The 26089-nt window shown below is 41.3% G+C and overlaps 1 protein-coding gene across 1 annotated transcript; it reads right to left on the reverse strand.

Annotated features, from left to right (window-relative positions):
• Positions 1-3: 3 nt before the first annotated feature.
• ap1g2 (adaptor related protein complex 1 subunit gamma 2) lies at positions 4-25487 on the reverse strand. Its single transcript, XM_034137481.1, has 22 exons — positions 25364-25487; positions 24485-24687; positions 23818-23942; positions 22976-23117; positions 22664-22760; positions 22498-22574; positions 21696-21791; positions 16596-16676; positions 16096-16194; positions 15946-16001; positions 14565-14678; positions 14060-14200; positions 13322-13376; positions 10565-10687; positions 9342-9431; positions 8449-8576; positions 7747-7851; positions 7458-7599; positions 6433-6586; positions 3175-3326; positions 2443-2541; positions 4-1288 (listed from the first exon to the last, which is right to left on the reverse strand). The coding sequence occupies exons 2-22, from the start codon at positions 24683-24685 to the stop codon at positions 1196-1198; spliced, it is 2370 nt and encodes a 789-aa protein (XP_033993372.1). The 5' UTR covers positions 24686-24687; positions 25364-25487; the 3' UTR covers positions 4-1195.
• Positions 25488-26089: the final 602 nt, after the last annotated feature.

The following is a 26089-nucleotide window of genomic DNA, read 5'->3' on the forward strand; positions in this document are numbered from 1 at the left end:
TGCTGACGGTACTGAAAACAGATTTTTATTAGAAAATGCCAAGACACAGATTTCAACAACCAGCGAAAACAAGAATACTCATCCTGGTCTTTCTTTACATTTCTACGTTAAGGTAGTGATCTGAAACAGGTACACTGAAATCCATTTAAAGCACCGTTGTTGACGTCCAGAGTGTTTTTCTTTTAATTAGAGATCCATGATTATGAGATGAGTAATCAAATTACTGAGGTGATTCAAAATTTTCCAAAAACTCTTCTTATTGTGCTAATATACTTAAAATCTGAAATATACATCTTGTAGACAGTATCATGCCCATTCTTCTATCACTGTACACAGTCTTCAGAAAATAAAATAACTCAGGAGCCTCTGTAAACAATAGACGAGGAGATACTGGTCAGGAAAAGCATGCTCGAGTTGGAATGATAAAAACATGTTAAAGAGGACTACAACCCTCGCATTTAAAACCATTTCTTTGCCACTAAAAACCAAATATAATTGCATTATCTTTGTACATGAAAACAAAAAACCCCGTTTGTTGAGGGGATGAAAGGCACAGGGGAATTAATGAGGTGGATTTTCCGAGCTGAATGAGGCATGGTAAATCTGCAACACCTAAGGTTGTGTTTACGATCCTAAACCCTTCAATCTCTAATTTATATCCCTGCGTTTCCCAGTAAAATAAAGTGTACTGGATCAGAGCGTTTCATCGTGATAGTGGTGTGTCATTAGTACAACAAAGTTAAAATGGTAAAGGCAAATACTTCATAGGAAAAATCACTTCAAACGTGAGGACAGAAGATCTAGTGTTGCATACTGACAGGAACCGGACATATTTATGGAGTGAAATAATAAAAAATAAAAACATGACAAATCTTTTCCGGACAGTTTTGTTTGCAAAGATCCAAGAAAATCGACTTCTATTTTTGTATTAGAGGGGCAAATTCTAAAGCTTGTGCCATATTAAATAATGCCATCGGTCACATTTGCACGTGGATTCTAGGAGATATGGTGAGTTCAGGCTTATTAGGGTTTCTTCAGCTGTAAAAACACTAACAAAATCAGGAATTCTTAGAAACAGCAGCTTTAGTGTGGAGGGTGTGACGGCAACATTTTCTAAAAACTCCTGCCGTCTGTAAGGTTCCTGCTGACTCATCCGGAGAGTGTTGTCGTAGTCCTGTTTCCTGATTGGCTGCTGTCAGAGTCCGGGGAAGGTGTCGATCTGCACCGTGTCCTGAAAGGTCGACCCTCGGCTGCTGTAAGAGATGCGGATCTTCATCTTCAGGTTCACCTGCGGCACGAGGAAGGAGTTATCAGTTTGATTAGTACCGTGGCCGACAGGCGCAAACACGCTTCCACACTTCTATTAGGAGAATTTACAAAAACATTGGAAATATAAATATATAATCCCCATGGGTGCATGACCTTTCTCCCCCTGTTTCCATTGTGTTTTGATCTTCTTGCAGCATTTTGTAATTGCAGCTTTTTGTCTATGCAGCGCTTTAGGTAAACCCTGTGCATGTTTCGTCAAGTTGGTGAAGATGTTTTTTCATTTGCATGTGTTCTGGCACATTTGTGTTTTTTTATTTTAAACTGCCGACGATTTCTCCTGATGGAAATGTTTTTGGCTGTTGTGATGCTTTTGCACCCTCTGTAGTTTAGTGTAGCTAAAACTACAAAAGTACCGTAACAATATTAATGACTGCTAAATGGCACATTCACTTGGCTAAGATGTGTTGTTCTTGCCAAATATAACAACAGGTTTGTGGGACTTATGTGAACATTTGGAAATAAGGTGTAAAGATGTGATCTAATGTTCAGATTATTTTCTCCCTTGTTGACAAATAGATATGTTCCGTTACAATTGTATCCGTCCCCATAACTAAAGGGATAAGTCATGATTTTTTTATTTACTGAAAGTTATTAAATTATAAAAAAGAGTAGTTAATGCGACAATCGTCTAAGCTAAAATAGCTTAATGTACCAGGTTAGCTGTAAAATTAGCTATTCATTACTATGCTACATTCCAAATCAAATACTTTTTTTGTTAACCGGACACTTTGAACTTTGACCCTCTTGCTCATAAATGCTGGCTTGCATACTTTAAAATATGACCAATGCAGTAGGTGATCCTGGTATTTGAGGGCTTACTGCGCTGATATATTATGCATTAGGACAACTTTAATTTATTTCTGGCATACTGAACAGTATAGTTCTATGGGCATTAACACATGGGCTGTTTTCACATGTAAATCGGCTAGCTACCAGCGAGTGACTTGTTGTTGGTAACGTGATATTGGATTTGTGCGTAGACTAACACACCTCGATACATCTCCGATCCTGAACATCTGTATCGATACAGCTTAATCACACTTCTGAATGAGCTAACTCTTATTGACAAACATGAGTCACCATTTTGTGTGTGTATGTGTGTGTCCTACCCACCTTGTTTTGGTAGTTGAGGACGACCATCTGGGTCACCTTAGCTGCACCTCGTGCAGGAAGAGAGTCCCCGCTGGGAGCATTCATGTTTAACTTGACACTCTGGAAGGCGGGGAGAGGGGGGGGATCAGATTGCTTTGAAGTTTAAAGCACCAAAACACAGGCATGTTGGGGGGGAACATAACAGGAACTAAAAACCTACAACATGCAAGCAACAACGTATATGTTTATATGACACAGCATTTTAAAATAGAGTGGTGCAGGTATGAGTCGTAAAACCAGGGAATGAGTCAGCATTTTATCACTTCCGGATCCAAAGATGGCGGTTGCTAACAAGTGAGTAAATGATATTACTAAATGTCATCAAGCCCAACATTAGCCACCTTTAGCTTAGCGGTGATGACTTTAAGTCATGCGACCTTTATGTAGTTCGTGTTTAGCGATTCTAACTTTAGCTATTTACTCCTGGTGGTAGCATAACGCTTCAAAAAATATATAAAAGTGGTGTTAATAAGTGGAGATTATCCTGCTTAACTGAAGTAAGTATCATAAAAGTGTTTTCCAAAGATCAAACTTTCTGCAATATCTTGAAACCCAATGGAGAGATGCCATTGCCATTTGTCAAGGAAGCCCTTGTGTTGCTACTTTCCAGGTATTCCTACAAAAAGACGTCATCACTGCACCACTCTGTAATAATGAGAACAGATCATTTTTTATCTGGGATGTGAAACAGACCTTGGGCACTGCAGCCTGCAGGGTGAAGCTGCTGATGTCTGAGTCGGTGGAGTTGGAAGCTGTTAGCGTGACCGTCATGGCGGTGTCTGACTGCTTCTCACAACTCAGTGTCAGCGCCACACCGTCTTTATCGTACACCGGCACTAAGGGAGCTATGGAAACACATATCAGGAAATGGTTTTTAGTTTAAAACAAAAACTGAGCAAAACTTGACAAACTAGAATGACTGCCTTGTGGTTGTATGCCTCCACCAAACAGTCAAGTCGCAGTTTACATCCATGTCTGTCCAAAATGTCATCGCAACATGTTTTGTGAGGTCAAAGTGACCCCTGACCGACACAGGGTGATCTTATCATACTTGACTCATCTGGAATATTTTGGAAGAAAGTCAAGAGAAACCTTTTTTAACAAATAAGTCTAAATTCCAAGCAGAAGTTTTAATATTACAAGAAAAAGTTACAACACGTGATACGAAACAAACAAGGTGGCCACACAAAACTGGAAAAGATTTAGAGAGATACTTTGGTCCTGATTCAGAGCAGTGAACACTGGTTTATGTCTTTATGTCTAACAATATTTATTTTTTACAACTAAACTCGAGTAAGTGTCGGAATTTTCACAGAGGTTGGAATTTCCACCATGTCAAGGGCTGTTTTAGGAGACACTGCCCAATTGTTAACCAGTTTTTCGTGTTTCAGCAACGCCAGCTCGCCCGAAAACTGGTTTAACTCTCGCACCAACTAATTGCTCGGCCAGCAGCAATAACCTGAGAGCTGCATACATCGGAGGCTGGGGGGGGGGACGAGAGCAACAACAGCGCGTGGAGAGTGCGACTGAGAGTAGAAAGCTGTTGCGGAAGCAGTAGCAACCAGATTGCTAAGTGGCTTAAACGCTACTGAAGTATTTATAAACTAAATCCATCATTGATGAGGCATATGTGTGACATAGTATTTAATGTATTAATTAATTGATATTGGTAGAAAAAAGCATATGCCACAATGATAGCAACAAGAACCCTTCCCATTCAAACATTATGGTAAATAATTATTATGCCTTATATTTACTCTGTGATGTTCTGCGATGCGGAGTTTAATATAATGTATGAAAGCGTTCTCAATAACTATTTTTCCGTTTGTATGCTCTAAATCTTGTTATTGATTTGTCCGACTGGCTTTGGTGGCTATGCTTACTTCATCTATTTAAAGGGGACCTATCATGCAAAATGCACTTTTGTACGTCTTTTATACATGAAGATGTGTCCCCGGTGTTCCAGGGAACTCACCAAGTGTCAGAAAACACAACCCTCTCTATTTTCCTCCATACCCAAATCTCTAAAAAAGGGGCTGCAACCGATCTGATAAAAACTCATCCAGATTTGAACACTTTACTGACGTCAGTAAAGTGGCGCTACGGCTATTGGGCCAACTCTCCACCTATCAGGGGAATGTGGGGTTGGGCCACGGCCGGCCATTGCCGCTCGAAAGCGCTGGACAGAGTTCCCGTTAGCCGGTAATTACCGGACTATGACCGGTAAAATATGCTGAAGACCGGCAAATCTAAATCTCTCCGGTCAAAATGTCCGGTCAAAATAATTTCCCTTTAGCACAATACCGCATCAGTTGCGCCACTTATGTGACAGACAAGAATAGTCAATTCTAATGTCTAACATTTAATGTGGAGAAAGAGTGTCCTGTATGGGTTGATTGTGCGTTGATCTGTTGGTAATGCCTCGGGGTTCCGGTGGGCATGTAAACAAATGCATAATGCTGCGCTATACTTTGCGGCCTCACCCGGTTGCATAGCGACGCTTATTGTTTAGGTGTCTTTTAATAAGTAGGTAGTCATATCATTAGCTAGAACTAGCGAGATCTGATCGATATGGACATAAACGCGAGTGAAGTCTAATCTGACCGGAGCAAGAGATCAGCTGCTGCTGACGAGTCGACACGCAGCTCTGCATGATCATCTGCAGCAGTGAGCGGAACAAAACACACACTTCAGGTTAGAATATCACGTAGCTATTTTAATTACCTCTCAAACTACCTAAACTAGTTATAGATATGTTTAGTTTTACTGGATCCGCGAGCTGCATGATACTGACGGGCTGTCAGGAGAGTTTATTATTCCCGTGTTATAAATTACTGTACACTTTTGAATAATGTAGTTAATCTACTAGAATTAGTTTGTTTAATATCGAATCATATCAATTTGTTTAAAAGCTCAATAAATAACAAAGAAGACCTTTGACCGGCACTTTTCTCATTTTGTCCGGAAGATTTAAACTTTAACGGACATGTTGACCGGCAAAAAAATATTCTAACGGGAACTCTGGCGCTGGAGACGCTGTAGTACATATGCCAGGCCTGTAAGTGGCGCTGTAGTCTGCCACAAAAGCAGCGAAGAAGACTTCCCGCGCATAGTTACCATGGTTACCCTTCTGTTTATTCTCCGCTGCGGCTTTTTTTCTCCCTCCCCGAGGCAAGCGTTTGCTCCTGCTGCTTTAATTCAATGCAATCCCTCCCCGTCGAGGCAAGCTCTGTAATTCTCTCCGGTTAGTCCACCAGCAGATGACAAACACCAACCTCTCCGCCTCTTCCAAGGAACGAGGGGACCGTGCGGCAGAGTTTCAGGTTCAGCTTCTTTCGCCGGTCAAGATGTCCGTTAAAGTTTAAATCTTCCGGACAAAATTAGAAAAGTGCCGGTCAAAGGTCTTCTTTGTTATTTATTGAGCTTTAAAACAAATGAATAACGACTCTATAGGCCTATAATAATATAATAAAACACGGAGGATGGAGATCTATTTTTCTCCCCCTCTTCTGACTTCATCAGAGCACGGCTCCCCTCTCCTGCAGGGGGGCGTGGTCAGCTGCAGCTCACAGAATCAGCCCCGTAGACAGCAAACAGCACATAGAGCGAAATGAGGCATGGCTAAAATGCATGATCTGTTTGGTATTTTGAAAACAGAAACGTATAAATATACCTTATATAGGTATGGCCCTACAATATATCATTTAAATATAGCATGATAGGTTTCCTTTAATATGAGAAAAACTTTACATTATACGATCCTTTATTTACAGCGATATGTTGCCAAACAGGTTAAATTAGAACTGAAATAAATATGACTTTATATTGAAATATGCATCAGGAGATGTACTTGTGAGACACTGAATGACTGCTTTGTTGAACTGCTAACGAGCCCGAGCCTGTAATTCGAATGGATGTCATTTCAGTGGGAAAAAGAGAGGGGGGTCCCACCTGGTGTGAGGGGTTCAGGCTCTAGGTCCCCCAGCAGATCCAGCAGGTTCCCCCCTGCAGTGCTGGGGGTGTTGGTGAGCAGGCCGAGGGCCGTGGAGGGGCTGGGCTGCAGGGTCTCCTCAGAGCCCCCCAGCAGGCCCAGCAGGTCACACACCTAAGGGGAACAGCCCGTTAGTCACCTGAACACATCACTCTGCATATTCAAAGCAGACACTCCCAAAGGACAGTAAGGCTGTGTGGAGGTATTTGAATGCATCAGTATCTGACCGGTAACCATAAAACAAATATGGATTGAAGAAGAAGATAGATGAAAAGCATGTTGAGAATTTTTTAATACATTTAGATTTTTGGACTTAAACAGGCCCTGTTATGCTTTTGTGCTTTACCCTATCCTGTAGTGTGTTGAATCAGTTGTTGTGAATGTCTGCAAAGGCTTAAATCCCTGTGTTCCCTCCAGAGTGAGTTTCTCTCCCACACACAGATATGTTTGCAAACTTAAAATGGTCTGGATTTTTCTGAAATCTTTCGATCTGAAAACATCCCTAGAGTCTAAATCTACAAATACTATAATATATAAATGATCATCCTAACTTGTATCTGCCACTGTGCACTAATACAGCGGTAAACTCAATTAATAGACAATAAAATAAAGACAAATACTGTCATCGTTTGAATGATGTTCTAGATTCAAATGTCAAGGTTATAAATGAGTCTTCAAACTATTCCTTTATAGCCAATCAAATAATACAGGAGTAAGATTATGTAACACTAACATATTTAGAACAAGCCCATCACATACAGATATACAGTATATCAGGTTATTTAAATGGTCAAGAACCAGTTCCCTAAGTTTAAAGTCTCCACTAAAGCCTTCACACCGTTCATATTGTTCCCCAATATTAAAGTCTGGAAAGTTATCAATGAAATCTTAAAAATGAATAGGTCTTCCAACGAAAAGGGGTCAGATAAAGAGTGTTGACTGAGTGTTTTTCATATATAGATGCCTCTGTGTGGGCGTGTTTCACCTGGTTAGCAGGTTGTGGGAGCAGCTTGGGCTCCGTTGGCTTTTTGGACGCCTGGTTCTCCTTGACCTCCCCCATGGACTCTCCGTTGGTATGACCCGGGGAGTTCTTCTCAATCACAGGCATCCTCTCCAGCACCGCCGCCCTGCAGAGAGAGAGGACGACTCAGCACTTCATGACTAGGAAAAAACTGTTTGCTTCTGATACAAGTTGTAAATATCCACAATATAGCAGAAATGTAGTATATTGAATCATTTTAGTTCAGGAAACTCTTCATCGTGTAGTTGCATACCTCATGTGGTCATATTTTTTGAACAGAGCGTTGTATTCAACCGCCCTCTGCTGGAGCTCCACGTCTATACAGCTGCCGTAGATGCTGACCACGCTTCGGATGCGACTGGCAGGGGGGGGGGGGGGGGATGAAGAGAAGTTAGTAAGACTAGATTTGTAGGGATTCCTAAACAATCCCTACAAATTGTCTGTTAGACCCTTGCGATCATCTGTATTATTATGTTTTCATAAATATTATTTCTATTTTTTATTTTTTTACATAAACTTTAACATTTTTTTTATAAACTGGTATTAAAAACAACCAGAAGCCCTGTGTCAACATTTCTAATACTCTTTTTTATGTGTAACAATTCAATCTTAAATTACGATTTCCTGTGTGAAAATGTTTATTTTTAAATATTTCTACTGGGATTTTCTACGTATTAGTCTCTCTTTTAACTCCAGAATGCAGCATTAAGCCTTCTCTGTTGCAATGTTGTAGCACTCAAACACAGGTTTACAGTTTTCGGGAATGTCAGTGTGTAAAGGGGATTTGTTACTTGACAAAGTAACCATTGAGCGACATACTTTCCTGACCATGCAAATACTAATCTGCATAGTTTATATGTGATTATATGAATATGATTCAGCCTTTAGCCACAGTGTCCTGTTGCTGTGCTCTAAAAATATCTAGGCTCTGTTTGCTGTGAGAAGAGTTTCTTACTCCACGTTATCAGTGATGCGTGTGCTCAGTTTCATGGTGGCGGTGAGAGCAAATCCTCTGGTTGCCGGGGACGACATGTGGGACTGCAGAACCGTTTCCAAGGCGTCCAGGACGTCATCCTCAGTGACCTGATGGAGAGAGGAGGCAGTACAGGGTCTGATGACTGACATTTAGATATGACACATTCTGACCTCTAGCATTTATTGAGCTGATAATCCAATACATTAACTGAATAATTACAATACATAGTTTTGAGCAGTAAGAGGACCTGAGAATTCATTAAAAATGCTTTCTTTGGACTTAAGCATTGGGTTCTGTAACCTTATTTTATGTATTAGTTCCTGCAGACTGCTTTAGTGCGTTCCTCACACAAATACATTCTTAATGTAAACAGTGCTTTTTGACGTTCAGGGAGTATGAAGTTGGCCAACTGTCACCGTTGGCAGTTAGTATGTTTCATAGTTGCAAGTGTTTTGTAAGTATATTTAAAATGTATTGGTTTGCTAGGTTAACTAGCTAGCTGACAGCAGATTTGGAGTAATATTCAAAGGAATCATGCAATCACATTGTTAAAAGAAGCCTATAAAACGTATATTTGAAGTTTCCAGTGACAGTGATGACTCTTCACCGAACATCAACAAAGACACCGGTCCCAGCTATGTCCGTCACTTTTTGTTGTGTTTTGAGCCTTACAGTAATCGCTGCACATGGTGAAGATGTTTCTTCATTTGCATGTGTTTTGGCACATTTGTGTTTTTATATTAGCATCGTTTTTAAAACTGCACCTGTCGGCCACCGTAGTGACAGGAACTGAAAATATAAAACCTTTAAAGATCTAGAAATAGGTTGAATCCCTACTGATAATATTCTTTGAGTGTTGGTGCTGCATGTACCTGCACAGGCTCAGTCTCCTGACACTCTCCTCTCAGCAGCAGGTCTCCGTACTCTCCTATACACCAGCACGCCACCTGCACCAGGGATTGCTACACACACACACACACACACACACACACACACACACACACACACACACACACACACACACACACACACACACACACACACACACACACACACACACACACACACACACCACACACACACACACACACACACACACACACACACACACACACACACACACACACACACACACACACACACACACACACACACACACACACACACACACACACACACACACACACACACACACACACACACCACACACACACACACACACACACACACACACACACACACACACACACACACACACATTATACTCACACAACTGCGTACCCACATTACACCCACACTCAGGTCTAATCTTAGAGATACATTAGCCACTTCTCCCTGAATACGCTGGAAGTTAATGTGACGGATGATGGGAGACTGCGCCACACTGCAGATGAGAACAGGGCTGCTTATCATCTGACTTCCAAAAATAAACCTGGTAGCGTCAACCAATTTTTAAAATGAAAGCAAAGCTGTTCTCACTGCCACAGAAACACACCAGTCACAGCCTTTTCTTTTCTCTTTAACATTTTCTTTCACTTTTTAAGTTATCTGAAAAGCTATAAAACTTGATTTGATTCCAACATTACATTTTGTCTGTCTCTTTTGTTTTATTTTTGCTTTCTTCTACTTGAAATGTAATAGTTTTCCTAAGATCAATGTCATTTTACGAGCGCTGTATTCGTCTGCCTGTATTGTCTGTATTTTATCTGTAGTAACATTGTTCATACTGCCCTTCTTGGCCAGGTCGCTCTTGAAAAAGAGATTTTAATCTCAATGAGACTTTTTACCTGGTTAAATAAAGGATATATAAATATATATATACATACAGCTGTGATAAGTCACATACAATTAGGACTCTTCATGAACCCACATCGTTTCTATCATTGGGTTAGGGCAGAGAATCAAAGCTCTATTTTAATCATATTTTATCTTATTGTTTGATAAAGAATCAACATGGAGCAACCCAGGGACAGATGTTATAGATGTTGACGACTAGGATCACTTTGAGTAAGCTGACAAACAAGACAATCGGTCTGAAATGTTGACATGCTCCTTTAAGAGCAGGAAGTGCACACACACACACACACACACACACCGTGGAGATGTCGAGGAGCAGAGCCCGGTAGAGCTTGTGGACGGTGTAGCAGTGCAGCTCCGATGCGTTGGTGATGAGCTGGATTAAGTTGGGCACAGTTTCATCTCTCACGTCCCCCCCTGCCTGGCAGAGTGGAAATCAGAGTAAAAACACACTCACACACAAACTCCATTAGACAGACAGCTGGCACAAGTATTTGGGTCACCCTACATCTCCTCCCAGACACAATGACCTCACATGGGAGAGGCTTCCATCACAGTTCATGGACATTTACCGATATACAATTAAGCATTTTTTAAATGTTACCCTTTCTGCACGCTCCATCGTTTGGAGAATAAAGGCTAAGGTAAGCGTTAGCTAATCATGTGACTTGCATTTATTCCCTTTCCCAGCACAAAATAAAAAGTAGGAATGGAACAAATAGAGAGGCTAGTCAGGGATATTCAGGAACTGGGGCCGAATGTGTGAAAATGTGCACAAAGACGTCAAACTTTTAGTTTGGAAAAATGTAAATGAAGTATCTTAATGCATACAAAGCTTTCACACATGTGGCCTCTACGGTGGCCGACAGGTGCAAACACGCTGGACTGTCAAAATTGATCCAAATGTAAAAACACAAATGTGCCAAAACGCTTGCAAATGAAAAAACATCTTCAACAAATTCACAACACATTAGCAGTATTTAGAAAATATTCACCAATTTAACAAAACATGCGCAGCGTTTACTAAGATCGCTGCAAATAAAAAACGCTGCAAGAAGCTCAAAACACAATGGAAACCAGGAGACACTAATAAGGAGAGGTTGTTGACGTTTGGTGATTATAACATTGGCAAAAGTTTCATAATTGTAAGTGTTTTTTCAGTATACTGGAAATGACGAGGTTAGCTACGTTAGCTAGCTAGCTTACAGTGGATCTGCAATAATATGGGAAGGAATCATGCGATCACTTTGTTAAAATAAGCCAATTAAACCTTTTATGTAAGTTCCCAGTGACAGTTGGCCAACTTTATAATCGAACGCCAACAAGCACTCCAGTCCCAGCTGTCTGCATCACTTCTTATGGCGCGTTTCCACTACAGCGCGGAGCACGGTTTAAGAGGGCTGTGACGTCAGCGGCCCGTCTTTGGTTGCGTTTCCACTTGGCCTAGTACCGGCCGGCGGGTCCTAATTCACAGTTTTTCTGGCCTCATAAAATCGTGGTTCTAGGGCCAGAGACAACGAGGCTGAGTCGGGCTGAGTATGCTAAACTAGAGAGAGAATCGCTGGCAAGGGGGCTACAACTACAACAAGATGGACATATTTGACCGTGATTTAATTGTAATACACGTTTCAAAATGATGCCGAAGTAACAACATACTGATACCGGTTAGTAAAAACCATGAATTAATGCTTTGTCAAGTCTGCAGACAGACGGCAGGCGAAAAACCTTTTAAAATGCGTGTTTTCTGAATGGAGATCGGCTAAGCTAACGCAGTATATGCTCCGACCGTCCACACTCACAACAACGGCCTATACAGACATAAATAAAGCAGCGACTGTATTCACCATGACACAGGCAGTCTGTGGTTTGTACTTGTTTAACTTTTGTCTAGTTTCTGAACATATATGAGGAGCTGTGAGCTCTGAGTGCTAACAGCTAACGGCTGTGTTGTTTTTCTGGGGTTCTCATTGAAGATGACGTCACGGCTCCGCCTACACTGCGTTACTATAGATACTACCCCAGTTCCTAAACTGTAATGGAAATGCGCCATAAAGTGAGCCAGTCCTAACGAGGCCTAGCCATACCGAGCGAGGCCGTGTAGTGGAAATGCGCCATTAGTGTCCCCGTTTCTATTGTGCTTTGAGCTTCCTGCAGAGTTTTCTCATTTTGTTTTTATGCAGCGCTCTTAGTAAACTATGCTTATGATTCGCCAAGTTGGTGAATGTTCTCTAAATGCTGCCCATGTGTTGTCTATAGGCGCGTTCACACCGGAGTACTTTTCCCCTTACTTTTCCCGTTTAGTTCCGTTAGTACCTCTTATTTTGCGTTCACACCAACAAGAGAACTTAGTGCCGGGAACTTTTACCCCCATTTTTAGTGCCTGCTAGAGAGGTGGTACTATCCTGGGGAGAAAAAAGTACCAATTTCTATTGGCTGGAATTAGCATTATTAGCATTAGCATTAGCCCCGCGCACCAACGGAGAGAGAATAACTTATGGCAACACAAAACATGGGAGCGGTGGAGTGATGAGCAGGTGTCGGCGTTCTGGCGATTTACTCGGAAGGCTTCAGTAGAAGCTGCTGGGAGTCCCAGCAGCTTCTACTGAAGCCAGTCCCCAACTCCGGGGACTTCCGGCCGGGAACTTCGGGTGGCAGTATACGCCGTGAAGTTGTTTGCGGCCTGTCAGTAAACCCAAAGCAGAAGAAGAAGAAGTGACGTCAGCGGCTTCAGTTGCGTAATCTTCCCTCAGGGAAGTTATTCCGGTGTGAACGCGATCTGTACTTAGTGCCCTGGGGGTACTAAGTGCCAGGCACTAAGTGCCGGCACTACGTACAGCAAAGTACTTGGTGTGAAAGCGGCTAAGTTGCTTGTGTTTTGGCACATTTGTGTTTTTTAGTTTGCATTGTTTTTAAAATTACAATTTTAACGCATATGCATGTGTCGGCCCCCGTAGGCCCCTGGTATCTGAGCACATTAATAATGACAACTTAAAAACAGGTGTAAAGTGAGGACCCCATGTGACAGGCAGCAGGTGGAGGCTCAGTGTGTAGTTACCGTGGTGAGGACATGCAGGATGGTGTCAATGTGCCAGCGCTGGGAGGGGGCATACCTGACAGAGACAGAGACACACACATTCAGTGGTGCAGTGGAGTCACACACACACATATCCATCTGCAAGTCCATACACAAGTGCGTGTACAATAAAAATATAGAAGACGATTGATTGCCACTTAAAGAGACTGGGGTGTCATTTAGAGTGGAGACAGACACAGAGTGATACATGAAGCCACACACATATAAAGGACTTTTTGTAACAGCCTTCACACTTTAAAAACGTCACAATAAATGTATTGACATGCACATGAATGTGTGCTTACATGCATAGATACAGTCAGCAATACGGTGTAAATCAGTTCAAATGAATGACAAGATTATATTAAAGAAGGGATACAATTCATATATTGAGCACCATCTCCTCAGATTAATGAAATGTTTTTTCACCAATGATTTGCCTCCTTTAAAATACAATATACCAGGATGGCAAATTATTTTTTGTCGTTAGTTTATAAGAAGTTGATGTTGCAAAACAATGTAAAAAAATAAGGAAGCACCTACACTTCAAAAATGGAAACGCTAGTAAAATATTACTTAAACATAATAATAATAATCATTTTACATCAAGACATTAAACGTATTTAACATGTTGAAATATTAAACGTAGGGTATTCACAGCCTTACTCATTAGTACAATTAAAATGAAATGTCTATATTTAAAAAAACAGTCTGTAATACCTCTCTGCAGCGTTGAATATGCCACTGGCAGCATGAGACTTGAGCTCTTGGGGGCAGGAGGAGAGGAAGATGAGCAGCTCCTTCATCATGGAGCGGACATTGGTTGCCGACACCAGCGCCAGGGAGAGCTCCAACGCACGGCTGGAGAATTGTCCAGGAAAGTGTTAATGTCAGTAAATATGTATTGGCCCTTTAATACGGATCATTGTGTTGATGCGGCTGAGTTCAGTGTTCTAAACTGACCAGACAGAAGGTGCATGTTCACATATGAAATCAAATATCCCCAAACATAAAATAGGGATAACACAGTAGAGGTTTGCTACATTTGGAAAGATTGATTTCTACTTAAAAATTAACTGATCTCTGATATTTGAAAACAAGAGATAATGAAATCATGATTGATGACTCTTAAAATAAACATTAAAAGGTGACATTGGAAAAGCTTGGCTGTCAAGTTTGCTGATCATTTGAAGAACAGCTGTGCCTGAGGAGAGGGCAAAGTTACCGCTTGACTGAAGCATCCTGGTCCTTCAGGCAGTCCACGATGGTTCCCCGGTGGCGCTGCACTGCATTGTGGTCCGTCCCAACAATCTTTTGAAGAGAGGTCATGGCAATGTACCTGAATACAAAAAAAGAAACAGACAAAAATGAAGTTGTCTTTATTTTTCTCATACTGGCTGTTCTGCGGCACCTCTTTTCACCCTCTGTCTGAAACCACTCTGCTCTGATTGGTTAGCTGGCCGGCTCTGTTGTGATTGCCGCTTAGAGATGTCCCGCCCATTGGCCTATTACCTACAATGTGTTGGAGCGATAGCCAATAGAAGCGCGAGTGTTACACAGTTATTATGTTACAGGTAAATAAAGAAGTCCAATGGAGGTGTTTCAGGCAGTGTGAGTGTGTGGGAGAGAAGCTCCCTCTGCAGGGAACTCTTTGTCTTTGCAGACCATTTACATGCACAAAAACCTATATAACACACTACATGAAAGGGGAAACCCCGAAAAGCAGAATAAGGCCCCTTTAAGATAATTTGAGTAGTTGATTATGCTTTTATTTTGAAGGCAGCATTGGGCACTAGGTGATTTATTTATTCAATGGTAGACAGGTTGAGGTGGGATTGGGCACAGGACAGGCATGTGTTTTCTTTATCAGGGCAAGTCACAGGAAAAGAGAAGAGGTAAGAGCCATTGTTCTTGTAGATTTGAAACGTGGAAAAGAGAAGAAACTGCACAAACTATATTCTATAAGTCTGAGTTTGTTTTCTGTATTTGTTTGATATTGGTTTAGTTGCTACAGAATAAAAAACAAAAAGATCTAACCATCAGCTCACAATAAGATTAATTCACAGCTCTGTAAAAACATGACTCTCTCAACCTGTTACGATAAATAATTCATCATTCCAATTAAAATGTCTTATGGACTGCTTAAGTATTAATGTATGCACTGACTGGCGAGATGTTATCTCTCCAGGGAAGAAGGAAAAGCAGCCCTATTACTGTCAAACAGCCAGAGAGAGATTCAAGAGCGCTGCAGGTAAAAAGCAGACCACACAACCCCTATGGAAACAAATGTTAAAAAAAATAGCAGCGAAAAACAAGCCCGGAGGAACCAGTTAACAGGTCTCCACACTGCCTGATGACAAATGACACGGTCCCTTAATTGAGAGATCAGCATTAACAGCCAGACAGTGACCTTCTGGTATTGCTCTAGAGGAACGGCTCCCGGGAAAGTGATTAGTGAGCTCGGACTGATAACAGCCTGTCGGGGGAGTTCCTCTCTCTGGATGCCAGGAGTTGGCCGTTGGCCTTGTGGAATGAAAAAGCTCAAAATGATGATGAGGAAAAAGAGAAAGAACTGTGGGAGGAACGGAAAACAAACAAACACTAACCGAATGTTTCTGTCGTTGTTCAGGAGAAATCTTCCCAGAATGTTCACAGCCAGAACCTGGGGAATAAGTCACAATTTTTTAATTAATAAGGTGACAACATGTATTATGTATTAAGGTGTCACACAGTGAGAGGTGCTGCCAGAGTCTCACCCGGAGGCCACTTTCTGACTTGATGTCCAGCACGGTGAGAACAGTTTCATACAGCACAGCGTTGCCCACAGTCTTAGTGCTGTCAGTGTTGGTCGCCACCTGCACGGAAAGTCAAACATTACTCATACAACACATTTTAATTGGTGTGTTTTCTTTAATCGTTTTTGGGAAAAAAAGCTTTATTTCTGCCACCAGTTGCCATAGAAATATTTACATTTTCTGTTTTATCACCCAGTTTGGGAAAAGAGCAACATACTCTGGCACACAGGAAGTGGTGTGCTGTACATGTTCCAGTTTGCCTGGAATAAAACAAACTGGGTGACTCAGCGTGAGCAGTGACACCCATGATGGCTGAAAATGGAGAGGAGGGACACCTACAGAAACTTGATAACCAGAGAATGGGAAGAACATAATGTTCAACGAGAAAACTTTTTTATTTTGAGCTAGAAAGAAAGAACTCAGAGAATGATTATTATTATTTGTGAAGGAGAAAATTGGACCTGAGCCAGTAGGTCGTTCATGGCGTCACTGGCTCCTTCGTTGTTGTGACCGAGGATCCTCAGCAGCCTCAAGATGCGGACCTGAGGACGGAGAGAGGGAACAGATGGAATAAAAGTTATTTTGGAGCACAGAATAAGCAAAAATAGGAGGACGGATGAAAGGGTGATACATCTGTAAGTGTGAGTGAGAAAAAAAGATACTGAAAGAAGGAACAACCTGAACATTCAATAATACAAAATCTGTTGATTGTCTGGAAAATTAAGAACAGTAATGATCTATCACAGCAGATGTAATGTCTCAGTATTAGTTAAAGATTCATTAAGATGAAAGAAATATTGAAATGGTCTCTAGTCTACTCATGTAGGTGTTCTAGAGGCATCAGTATAACATTCAAACTGTTTCATAACCAGTTTAAAGTTCTTGGTAGTATCCAGACAGACATAAGGTGGAGTCACGCCACAACTGTGCTGGTCCAGTAAGTTCATTCTAATTCCCCACATCTTTTGAACCACTTCAGGGTCTTTAACCTCCTGATCAAAGTGTATTGAATGGTTCTGACCTACCTACCTACCTACCTACCTACACCCACACCTACCTACACCCACACCTACCTACACCCACACCCCCACACACACACCCCCACACACACACACACACACACACACACACACCCCAACCCACACACACACACACACACACACACACACACACACACACACACACACACACACACACACACACACACACACACACACACACACACACACACACACACACACACACACACACACACACACACACACACACACACACACACACACACACACACACACACACACACACACACACACACACACACACACACACCCCCTTTGCTGTTTTATTTTTATTATTATTATGGTAACCCATTATTTGCATTGATCACATTTTGTTATTTTTAATTTTTTTGTTATTATGTTGGCTATGTAGATACAGCTAAATGAAAATGGAAAAACTGTTGAATGTGAATAGTTCAATTAAAAGCAGCGGCAAAAAGAAAAGTCTTCAGTCTGGATTTAAAAGTAGTCAGAGTTGCAGCGGACCTGCAGGTTTCTGGGAGTTTGTTCCAGATATTTGGAGCATAATAACTGAATGCTGCTTCTCCATGTTTAGTTCTGACTCTGGGGACAGAAAGCTGACCAGTCCCTGAAGACCTGAGAGATCTGGATGGTTCATCATTTAGCAGTAGGTCAGACATGTATTTTGGGCCTAAACCATTCAAAGCTTTATAAACCAGCAGCAGTATTTTGAAATCAATTATTTGACACACAGGAAGCCAGTGTAAAGACTTCAGAACAGGAGTGATGTGATCCACTTTCTTAGTGTCAGTGAGGACTCGAGCAGCAGCCTTCTGAATCAGCTGCAGCTTTCGAATAGATTTTTTAGTGAGACCTGTGAAGACACCATTACAGTAGTCGAGTCTACTGAAGATAAAAGCATGGACAAGTTTTTCCAAATCCTGCTGTGACATTAGTCTTTTAATCCTAGATATGTTCTTTAGGTGATAGTAGGCTGATTTAGTAACTGTTTTAATGTGACTGTTGAAACTCAGGTCAGAGTCCATGACTACACCTAGATTTCTGGCTCTATCTGTTGTTTTGAACATTGCAGACTGAAGCTCAGCGCTAACTTTTATAAGTTCTGCCTTGGCTCCAAAAACCATTACCTCAGTTTTATCTTTGTTTAATTGGAGAAAGTTCTGACACATCCAGTCATTGATTTGTTCAATGCACTTACTCAGTGTTTGAATTGGAGCATAGTCTCCTGGTGAAATTGTTACGTAAATGTGTGTGTCATCCGCATAGCTATGGTAACTTATTTTGTTGTTTTTCATTATCTGAGCCAGTGGTAGCATGTAGATGTTAAAGAGAAGAGGCCCCAATATGGAGCCTTGAGGTACCCCACATGTCATATTTGTCAACTCAGATGTGTATTTACCTATAGAAACAAAGTTGTTTCTGTCCTTTAAGTAGGATTCAAACCAATTTAGAACTGTTGCCGAAAGTCCCACCCAGTTTTCCAGTCGGTCTAGTAATATGTTGTGGTCAACAGTGTCAAACGCAGCACTGAGATCTAATAATACTAACACTGAAGTTCTGCCACTGTCTGTGTTTAAGTGGATGTCATTGAAGACCTTAACAAGAGCAGTCTCAGTGCTGTGGTTTGGACGAAAGCCTGACTGGAACACATCGAAACAGTTATTTAAATGCAAGAAATTACTCAACTGTTGAAAAACTACTTTTTCAATGATTTTACCTAGAAATGGCAGGTTTGATATGGGCCTGTAATTGTTCATTACTGAAGCATCTAGATTATTCTTTTTTAAGAGCGGTTTAATGACTGCAGTTTTCAGGGCCTGTGGAAAAACACCTGAGTAAAGAGACTTGTTTACTATATGAAGTAGATCTGAGGCCATGCAATGAAAAACATCTTTGAAAAATCCTGTTGGAATAATATCAAGGCAGCAGGAGGAGGATTTCAGAAGTTGAATAATGTCCTCTAGGTTTTTATCATTAATCTGATGGAATTGTGTCATGATGTCTGAATTGATTTTAAGTGGACACAGGGACAACACATTTGCTGTACCTGATGCAGAGGCACTGACTGCTTGTCTGGTTTTCTGAATTTTGTCAGTGAAGAACAGGGTGGCTGTGGCTCAGTGGAAGTGTGCTGGACTTCGAATCAGGGGATAGCAAGTTCGAGTCCCACTGCAGTCAGCATGTCGTTGTGTCCCTGGGCAAGACACTTCACCCCAAATTGCTCCTGTGGGGATTGTCCACAGTACTGAATGTATGTAAGTCGCTTTGGATAAAAGCGTCTAACAAATGACATGTAATGTAATGTAATGAAGAAGGAGGCAAAGTCATTGCACGCCCTGGTGGATAGAAATTCAGAGGCTACTGACACTGGGGGGTTTGTTAGTCTGTCGACGGTAGCAAACAAGGCACGTGCGTTGTTTTTGGTAATGATGTCAGAGAAGAAAGACTGTTGTGCGTTTTTTCAATTCCAAATTATAAAGGCCAAGTCTCTCTTTATAGATTTCAAAATGAACCTGGAGATTTGTTTTTCACCACCTACGTTCAGCTTTTCGACACTCTCTTTTTTCTGTTTTCACGGTCATGGCCTTTCTCCATTGAGATATTTTCTTGCTAGTCACTTCCTTTACCTTAGTTGGAGCGATGGCATCTATAACATTTTTTATTTTTTTATTAAAATGATCTACTAGCTCATTTACTGAGATGTTTGCAGGGGCAAGTGTGGAAGAAAAATTCTGAGTAAACATTTCCCTAGTATTTTCAGTTAAATATCGCTTTGTGGTTACCTCTTTTTGAACATTTTTGTGAACAGAAATAGAGCTCTCAAAGAAAACACAGGAATGATCAGATAGTGCAACATCAGTCACCTCAACCTCAGAGATATTCAGACCCTTTGAGATAATTAAGTCCAGAGTGTGCCCCTTATTGTGCGTGGGCTCAGTCACATGCTGAGTCAGTCCATAGTTATCAAGAACACAAAACAGTTCTTTAGCCCCTCTGTCCTGGGGGTTGTCAACATGGATGTTAAAATCACCAACAATGACTAGACGGTCAAAGTCAATACACACTATAGACAGCAGTTCAGTAAAATCATCAAAAAAGCTTGCACAGTATTTGGGTGGTCTATAGATATTTAGGAACAGAGCTCGAGAGGAGCATTTCAGCTGAAGGGCCACATATTCAAAAGAAGCAAAGTCCCCATAAGATGTCTTCCTGCATTGAAGGGAATCATTAAACAAAATAGCAACTCCACCCCCTTTCTTATGCATTCTTTCCTGACTCATAAAACTAAAGTTGGGAGGGGTTGATTCGATAAGAACAGCTGCACTGTTATTTTGTTCAATCCAAGTTTCCGTTAAAAACATAAAATCGAGATTGTGCTCAGTGATAAAATCATTGATTAAAAATGTTTTTCCTGCCAAAGACCTGACATTTAATAAAGCTAGTTTAAGTTTGTTAAATACACTATCAGTACGATTTTTTGTGGCAAGCTGTGGCTGACATGGAATCACTTCTAAATTTGATAAACTCACACAAACGTTTGAGCACTTCCTGTTTCTAAGCTGATTCACCGCTCTTAATCTATTACCTATCAACACAGATATCGGCAAAGCTACTGGCATGTCCTGGAAAGAGTTGAGAGTGCCATACGCCCTTGAGCCTGGACCCAACACATATCAGTTAGAGTTTGTTGCGTTTTGTACACACACATCCTTATCAGGCTTCGGAGACCGCAGATGCTTTCTTGAAGGGGGGGGAGGTGGTTGACGTAGGCACAGTGATGAAGACGGGGGAGATGGTGCGCGTTTCTGCTTCTGTGATTTTGGTGGGCGTCGTTGAAGGGCGGGGGTAAAGGACATGCTGCCAGGGGGGGAGGTGGTTGACGTAGGCACGGTGATGAAGACGGGGGAGATGGTGCGCGTCTCTGCTTCGGTGATTTTGATGGGCGTCGTTGAGGAGCGGGGGTAAAGGACATGCTGCCAACCCTGCGTATTGCCTTAGTTTGGTCATTGAACTCCAGGAAGGAATTGGTGCCAACACACACACACACACACACACACACACACACACACACACACACACACACACACACACACACACACACACACACACACACACACACACACACACACACACACACACACACACACACACACACACACACACACACACACACACACACACACACACACACACACACACACACACACACACACACACACACACACACACACACACACACACACACACACACACACACACACACACACACACACACACACACACACACACACCCTTTCCTGTTTTATTTTATTATTATTATGGTAACCCATTATTTGCATTGATCTCATTTTGTTATTTTTAATTTTTGTGTTATTATGTTGGCTATGTAGATACAGCTAAATGAAAATGGAAAAACTGTTGACCAAAATGTCCTGCCAGTAAAGCATCTATTGACCTTAATTAAAAAGGATAAATAGAGTGATATGATACTGTAATATGATCCACTGAGTCCACACTGACCTGTAGAAAGGGATCGCTGATTCCTGCCACATCATGTTCTGGAGAATAACCCGAAAGCACCAGACCTTTCATGATCTGAACCAGATCTGGCACCGTCTGAAAACACACCACAAACATTACAGCAGTTAGACGTGTACGCACGCATGTATGTATGTAAGTAAGTATGTAAGTAATGAGTAAGTAGGTAAGATAGTAAGTAAGTTAGTAAGTAAATAAGTAAGTATGGAAGTAAGTTAGTAAGTCAATAAGTAAGTAAGTAAGTAGGTAAGTAGGTTAGACAGTAAATAAGTAAATATGTAATTAAGTTAGTAAGTAAATTAGTAAGTATATAAGTAAGTTAGTAAGTCAATAAGTAAGTAAGTAAGTAAGAAAGTAAGTAAGTTAATAGGTAAATAAGTAAGTAGGAAGCTAAGTAAGTTCATAAGTAAGTAAGTATGCATGTATGTATGAAAGTAGGTAGGTAAGTAAGTTAATAAGTAAGTAAGTAAGTAAGTATGGAGCAGGGGAAAGGTATTAAGTACATTTTCTCATGTTTTGTATGCAAGTAAGAATTTAAGTTACCTATACTTTATTTAAGTATTTCTAATTATTGCTACTTCTAATCCACTACAATTTGGGAAGTATGTATGTATGTATGTATGTATGTATGTATGTATGTATGTATGTATGTATGTGTGTGTGTGTGTGTGTGTGTGTGTGTGTGTGTGTGGATGGATGGATGGATGGATGGATGGATGGATGGATGGATGGATGGATGGATGGATGGATGGATGGATGGATGGATGGATGGATGGATGCACACCTTTCTGAAGCGCTCCAGTGTTTCTGGGTTCCGTTCACACAGCTCAATGATGAGCACCACAGCCCCATGCAGCACACCTGGGGATAAAGGGGGTAAGCATTGAAAATAGTTTGAAACAGCACCTGTGAGAAACCCTTACAGTTATGAGTTATTGAGGTCTACTAACCGTGGTTCTTCTCAGTGAGGAGGGAGCGAGCGGCGGGCGCAAAAAGCTCTCCGAGTTCATGGACCTTCCTCACAATGTGAACAGCACACAGAGCAGCCTGGAAGAAGAGAAAAGCGAGTCATCAGGACAGTTATATCACCACTACACTGAGCAGATGGATGGTGGTTGATAGTTTAAGTGCTGAAGAAGGATAGACATCTATGTAACTGTTTTAAAAAGCCAGAATTAGGCTTATAAATTGTAATTCATTACACGTATATGGTAAGATTTAACTGTGCAAAAATGTATCAGTAAAAAGGGGGGAGAACGTACCTTCTTCTTGATGTAGGAGTTGGAGGCTCGTAGCAGTCTGTCGATCTCTGGAGCCAGATCTCTGCACATCTCGGCTGAACCCATACAGGCCAGCGTGCACAGAGCCAGGGACTGCACGTACTGGTTACTGTGAGAGAGGTCACTGGAGAACACACATAAGGGGAAGTTAACATAAAACACATAAAACTTAGTACCATGTCATTTTATCCCCACCATTTAGCACTTAAAATCTGGATATGCAAAAAGCTACTGAACACTATAACATATGCATTATAAACAGTTTTTTATGCATTGTAAGATATTTATTAACGAGTTCTCCAACTAATTATTAAGCATTTCGTATTCCTATATCAATGTTGTACTTAAGATGGATTGTTAAAACATTTATAAAAAAATGTATGGCGCACAACAATAGATAGCGTATTTTTCAATTCCACGCCTTCTATTCCATAGCCAAAACGTGGCGCCTACATTACCCTCAATGCAACTGGAACTGCCAATAGTTTGGTTGGAGATTAAGGTGTGTTAGGATTGTAGCGGCTAATGTATCTTCAAGTTTAAAGCCTTTAGCAGAGATGAGGAGGGGACAACAAAGGTCGTGTAAATATACTTCTTTCCAACTCCACTCCCCAAGATTTTCTTTATTTTAAAAGTTGTGGTCTTCAGACCCAACAGATAATCAATTGACATCACTTGAGGCAACTTAGCATATACAGTGGTACTCCCAAACTCCTGTAAACATTGGTGTAAATTTGCCCTTTGGCTGTTTATGTTAAATACAGTGGTTTTACTAATATTTTTTATTACGATTTCAGATTTCAAGTTCAAGTAGGTGTTCTTACTTTTTGATGGAGTTGGTGATGAGCAAACTGGCATCCTGCTTCTCATCCAGCAGCATCATGGCTCCAAGATATCCCACACGCTTCTCGCTGTATCGAGGGCTGGCTATCATCCGAACACACTCCATCTAGACGGGAGAACCACAACTCCTTTTAATGTGAGGTGACATGGGAAAATGAACAGCTCTTTGCCCTCTCTGAGTGGAGGTCAGATTGAGAGCTGCAGCCTTACTGGAGCTGAAAAGGTTTCAGTGGTTTAAGATGCTGCAGAGTAGACTTTGCTTGAGGGAACTAACCACGATTCAAAGCATTGTAATGACACGGAATGTCAAACAAGAGCCAGAAGAACTAGTTTCCCCAGCAGAGACTTACTAATATTATCTTAACTTTATGCATTTAGCTTGTTATTCCACAAGTTGCTGTCATTTGTTTATGTTTTTAGAGCTTTGTCATGCAATCACAAATGTTTGCTAAGCACACAGATCATGTCTTTGTGGAATCAGTTTAAACACATAGTGGTTGGACATTGGGACCAGGCCCCTATCTTATACGAGAACAAATCAGCGATGAATTGAGCCCGGATCATCCAGCAGCATGATGTTTTCTCACCCCTGCTAACCCCCTTAACCCAAGCAAACCCATGAAAGGAATTAGCACAATCCCCCCTCACCTGACCAAAGTGAGCAGGGTAGCCTAGCATGTGCACGTAGAGCAGCTTGGCCAGGTTGTGCGATCGCCCCCCATTGTCTGCCTGTCTGAACTGTGCCCGGATGGCTGCACACTCCCTCTGGATGACACCTCGTTCCTCACACTGCGTCCTGGCTGACCTGATGGCCCGGATCATCTCCTGTAGGGGTACTGAAGGAGACATGGCTGTGTGTGTGTGTGTGTGTGTGTGTGTGTGTGTGTGTGTGTGTGTGTGTGTGTGTGTGTGTGTGTGTGTGTGTGTGTGTGTGTGTGTGTGTGTGTGTGTGTGTGTTTGTAAATGGGGTGTCATGGATATGTTAAATGACAGAAAAGTGCAAACAGAGCAGAGTTATACTACGATTTGTATAATTTCACTTCCTGTTACTGAAAAATCCCAACTGTGTGTGTAACGTTAGGTTAATGACGTAAAGCTGTTACTACACCATAATAACTGAATCATTAAAAGAGCTATGGTGTCACTAAAACACAAAACCAAAGTGTAAATATTGCAAAAACAGTTCAAACTACTTCAACTACGTAAGTAAGTAAGCTGAATGCTCTTCCTGGTGACATATTGGCATAGCGTTATTTACTCATAGACATGGCTAAACTTGTCAATAACCTACCTCTATCTTCATAATTTACGTTGTAAAAAAACATTTAGGTATCAAATAGATTCAAGTTAGCATGACACTCCCCCAGTCGATGATGCAGGTCAGTGAAACGAGGCAGTGGCTAGCCAAGTGACCGAGCAGAGCTAACCTTCAGATTCTGTCAAGCTTGCTCAGTGAGAGAGCTATAGCGCTAGCTAGCATGGAGGTGTGTTTATGTGAATGGTTTAAGCTACAGAATAAATACCTACCTCTACTCTGTGCAGAGAGTCCCCAGTATTTGAAAAGTAAAGCGGTTCAACCGAACCCCCTCCAATAGACGAATGCAGTCAGATGGCTGGAAACCCAAATACTGTGGATCCATGTAGTGTCAATGGATGAGAGTATAATCACAAGACTTCCTGTCACACCTTTCAAAATAAAATACACCTTTTAAATTCACAGGAAGGTATTTTTTTATTAGGCCTTATTCATATAACATTTGTACATAACAGGAATAGCCCCGGTGAAACGAATAACATTAATTATGGTATACACAGTGTACACGCAAGTTACAGGGCATTCATTTGCATAGCTGCCTCACCAGTTTAATGGACATTTATTAAAGAGATAGGACTTTCTAGAAATATTGAGGTCATGATCCTCCATTTTGCCCCCTGAGAAATGTCTGTCTGAGAAATGTCTGGCTTGATATCAAAAGCAAACAAACTATGTATTGTTTTGTAATTTCCCTGTAAAATATCCAAACACTGCTTTAATATAATTTCTGGGAAAATAGGCCTTTTTCCCAGCACTGCAGACATTTTGAATTGTGATGCGTGAGTACAAAAAGCACAGGTGTTACATTAACGAGGGATATGCAGAGCCCTCGTTAGTGTTATTAATTGCTGTGTTTTGCCTGTTGTGACAGGTCTGCAGGGAACAGTGATAATAACAGTAATTTAGAGGTTCAGATTAAAAATAATAATTTTAACCCA

The sequence above is a fragment of the Trematomus bernacchii genome, unplaced genomic scaffold (assembly GCF_902827165.1).
Source record: "Trematomus bernacchii unplaced genomic scaffold, fTreBer1.1, whole genome shotgun sequence".
NCBI classification, from domain to species: domain Eukaryota; kingdom Metazoa; phylum Chordata; class Actinopteri; order Perciformes; family Nototheniidae; genus Trematomus; species Trematomus bernacchii.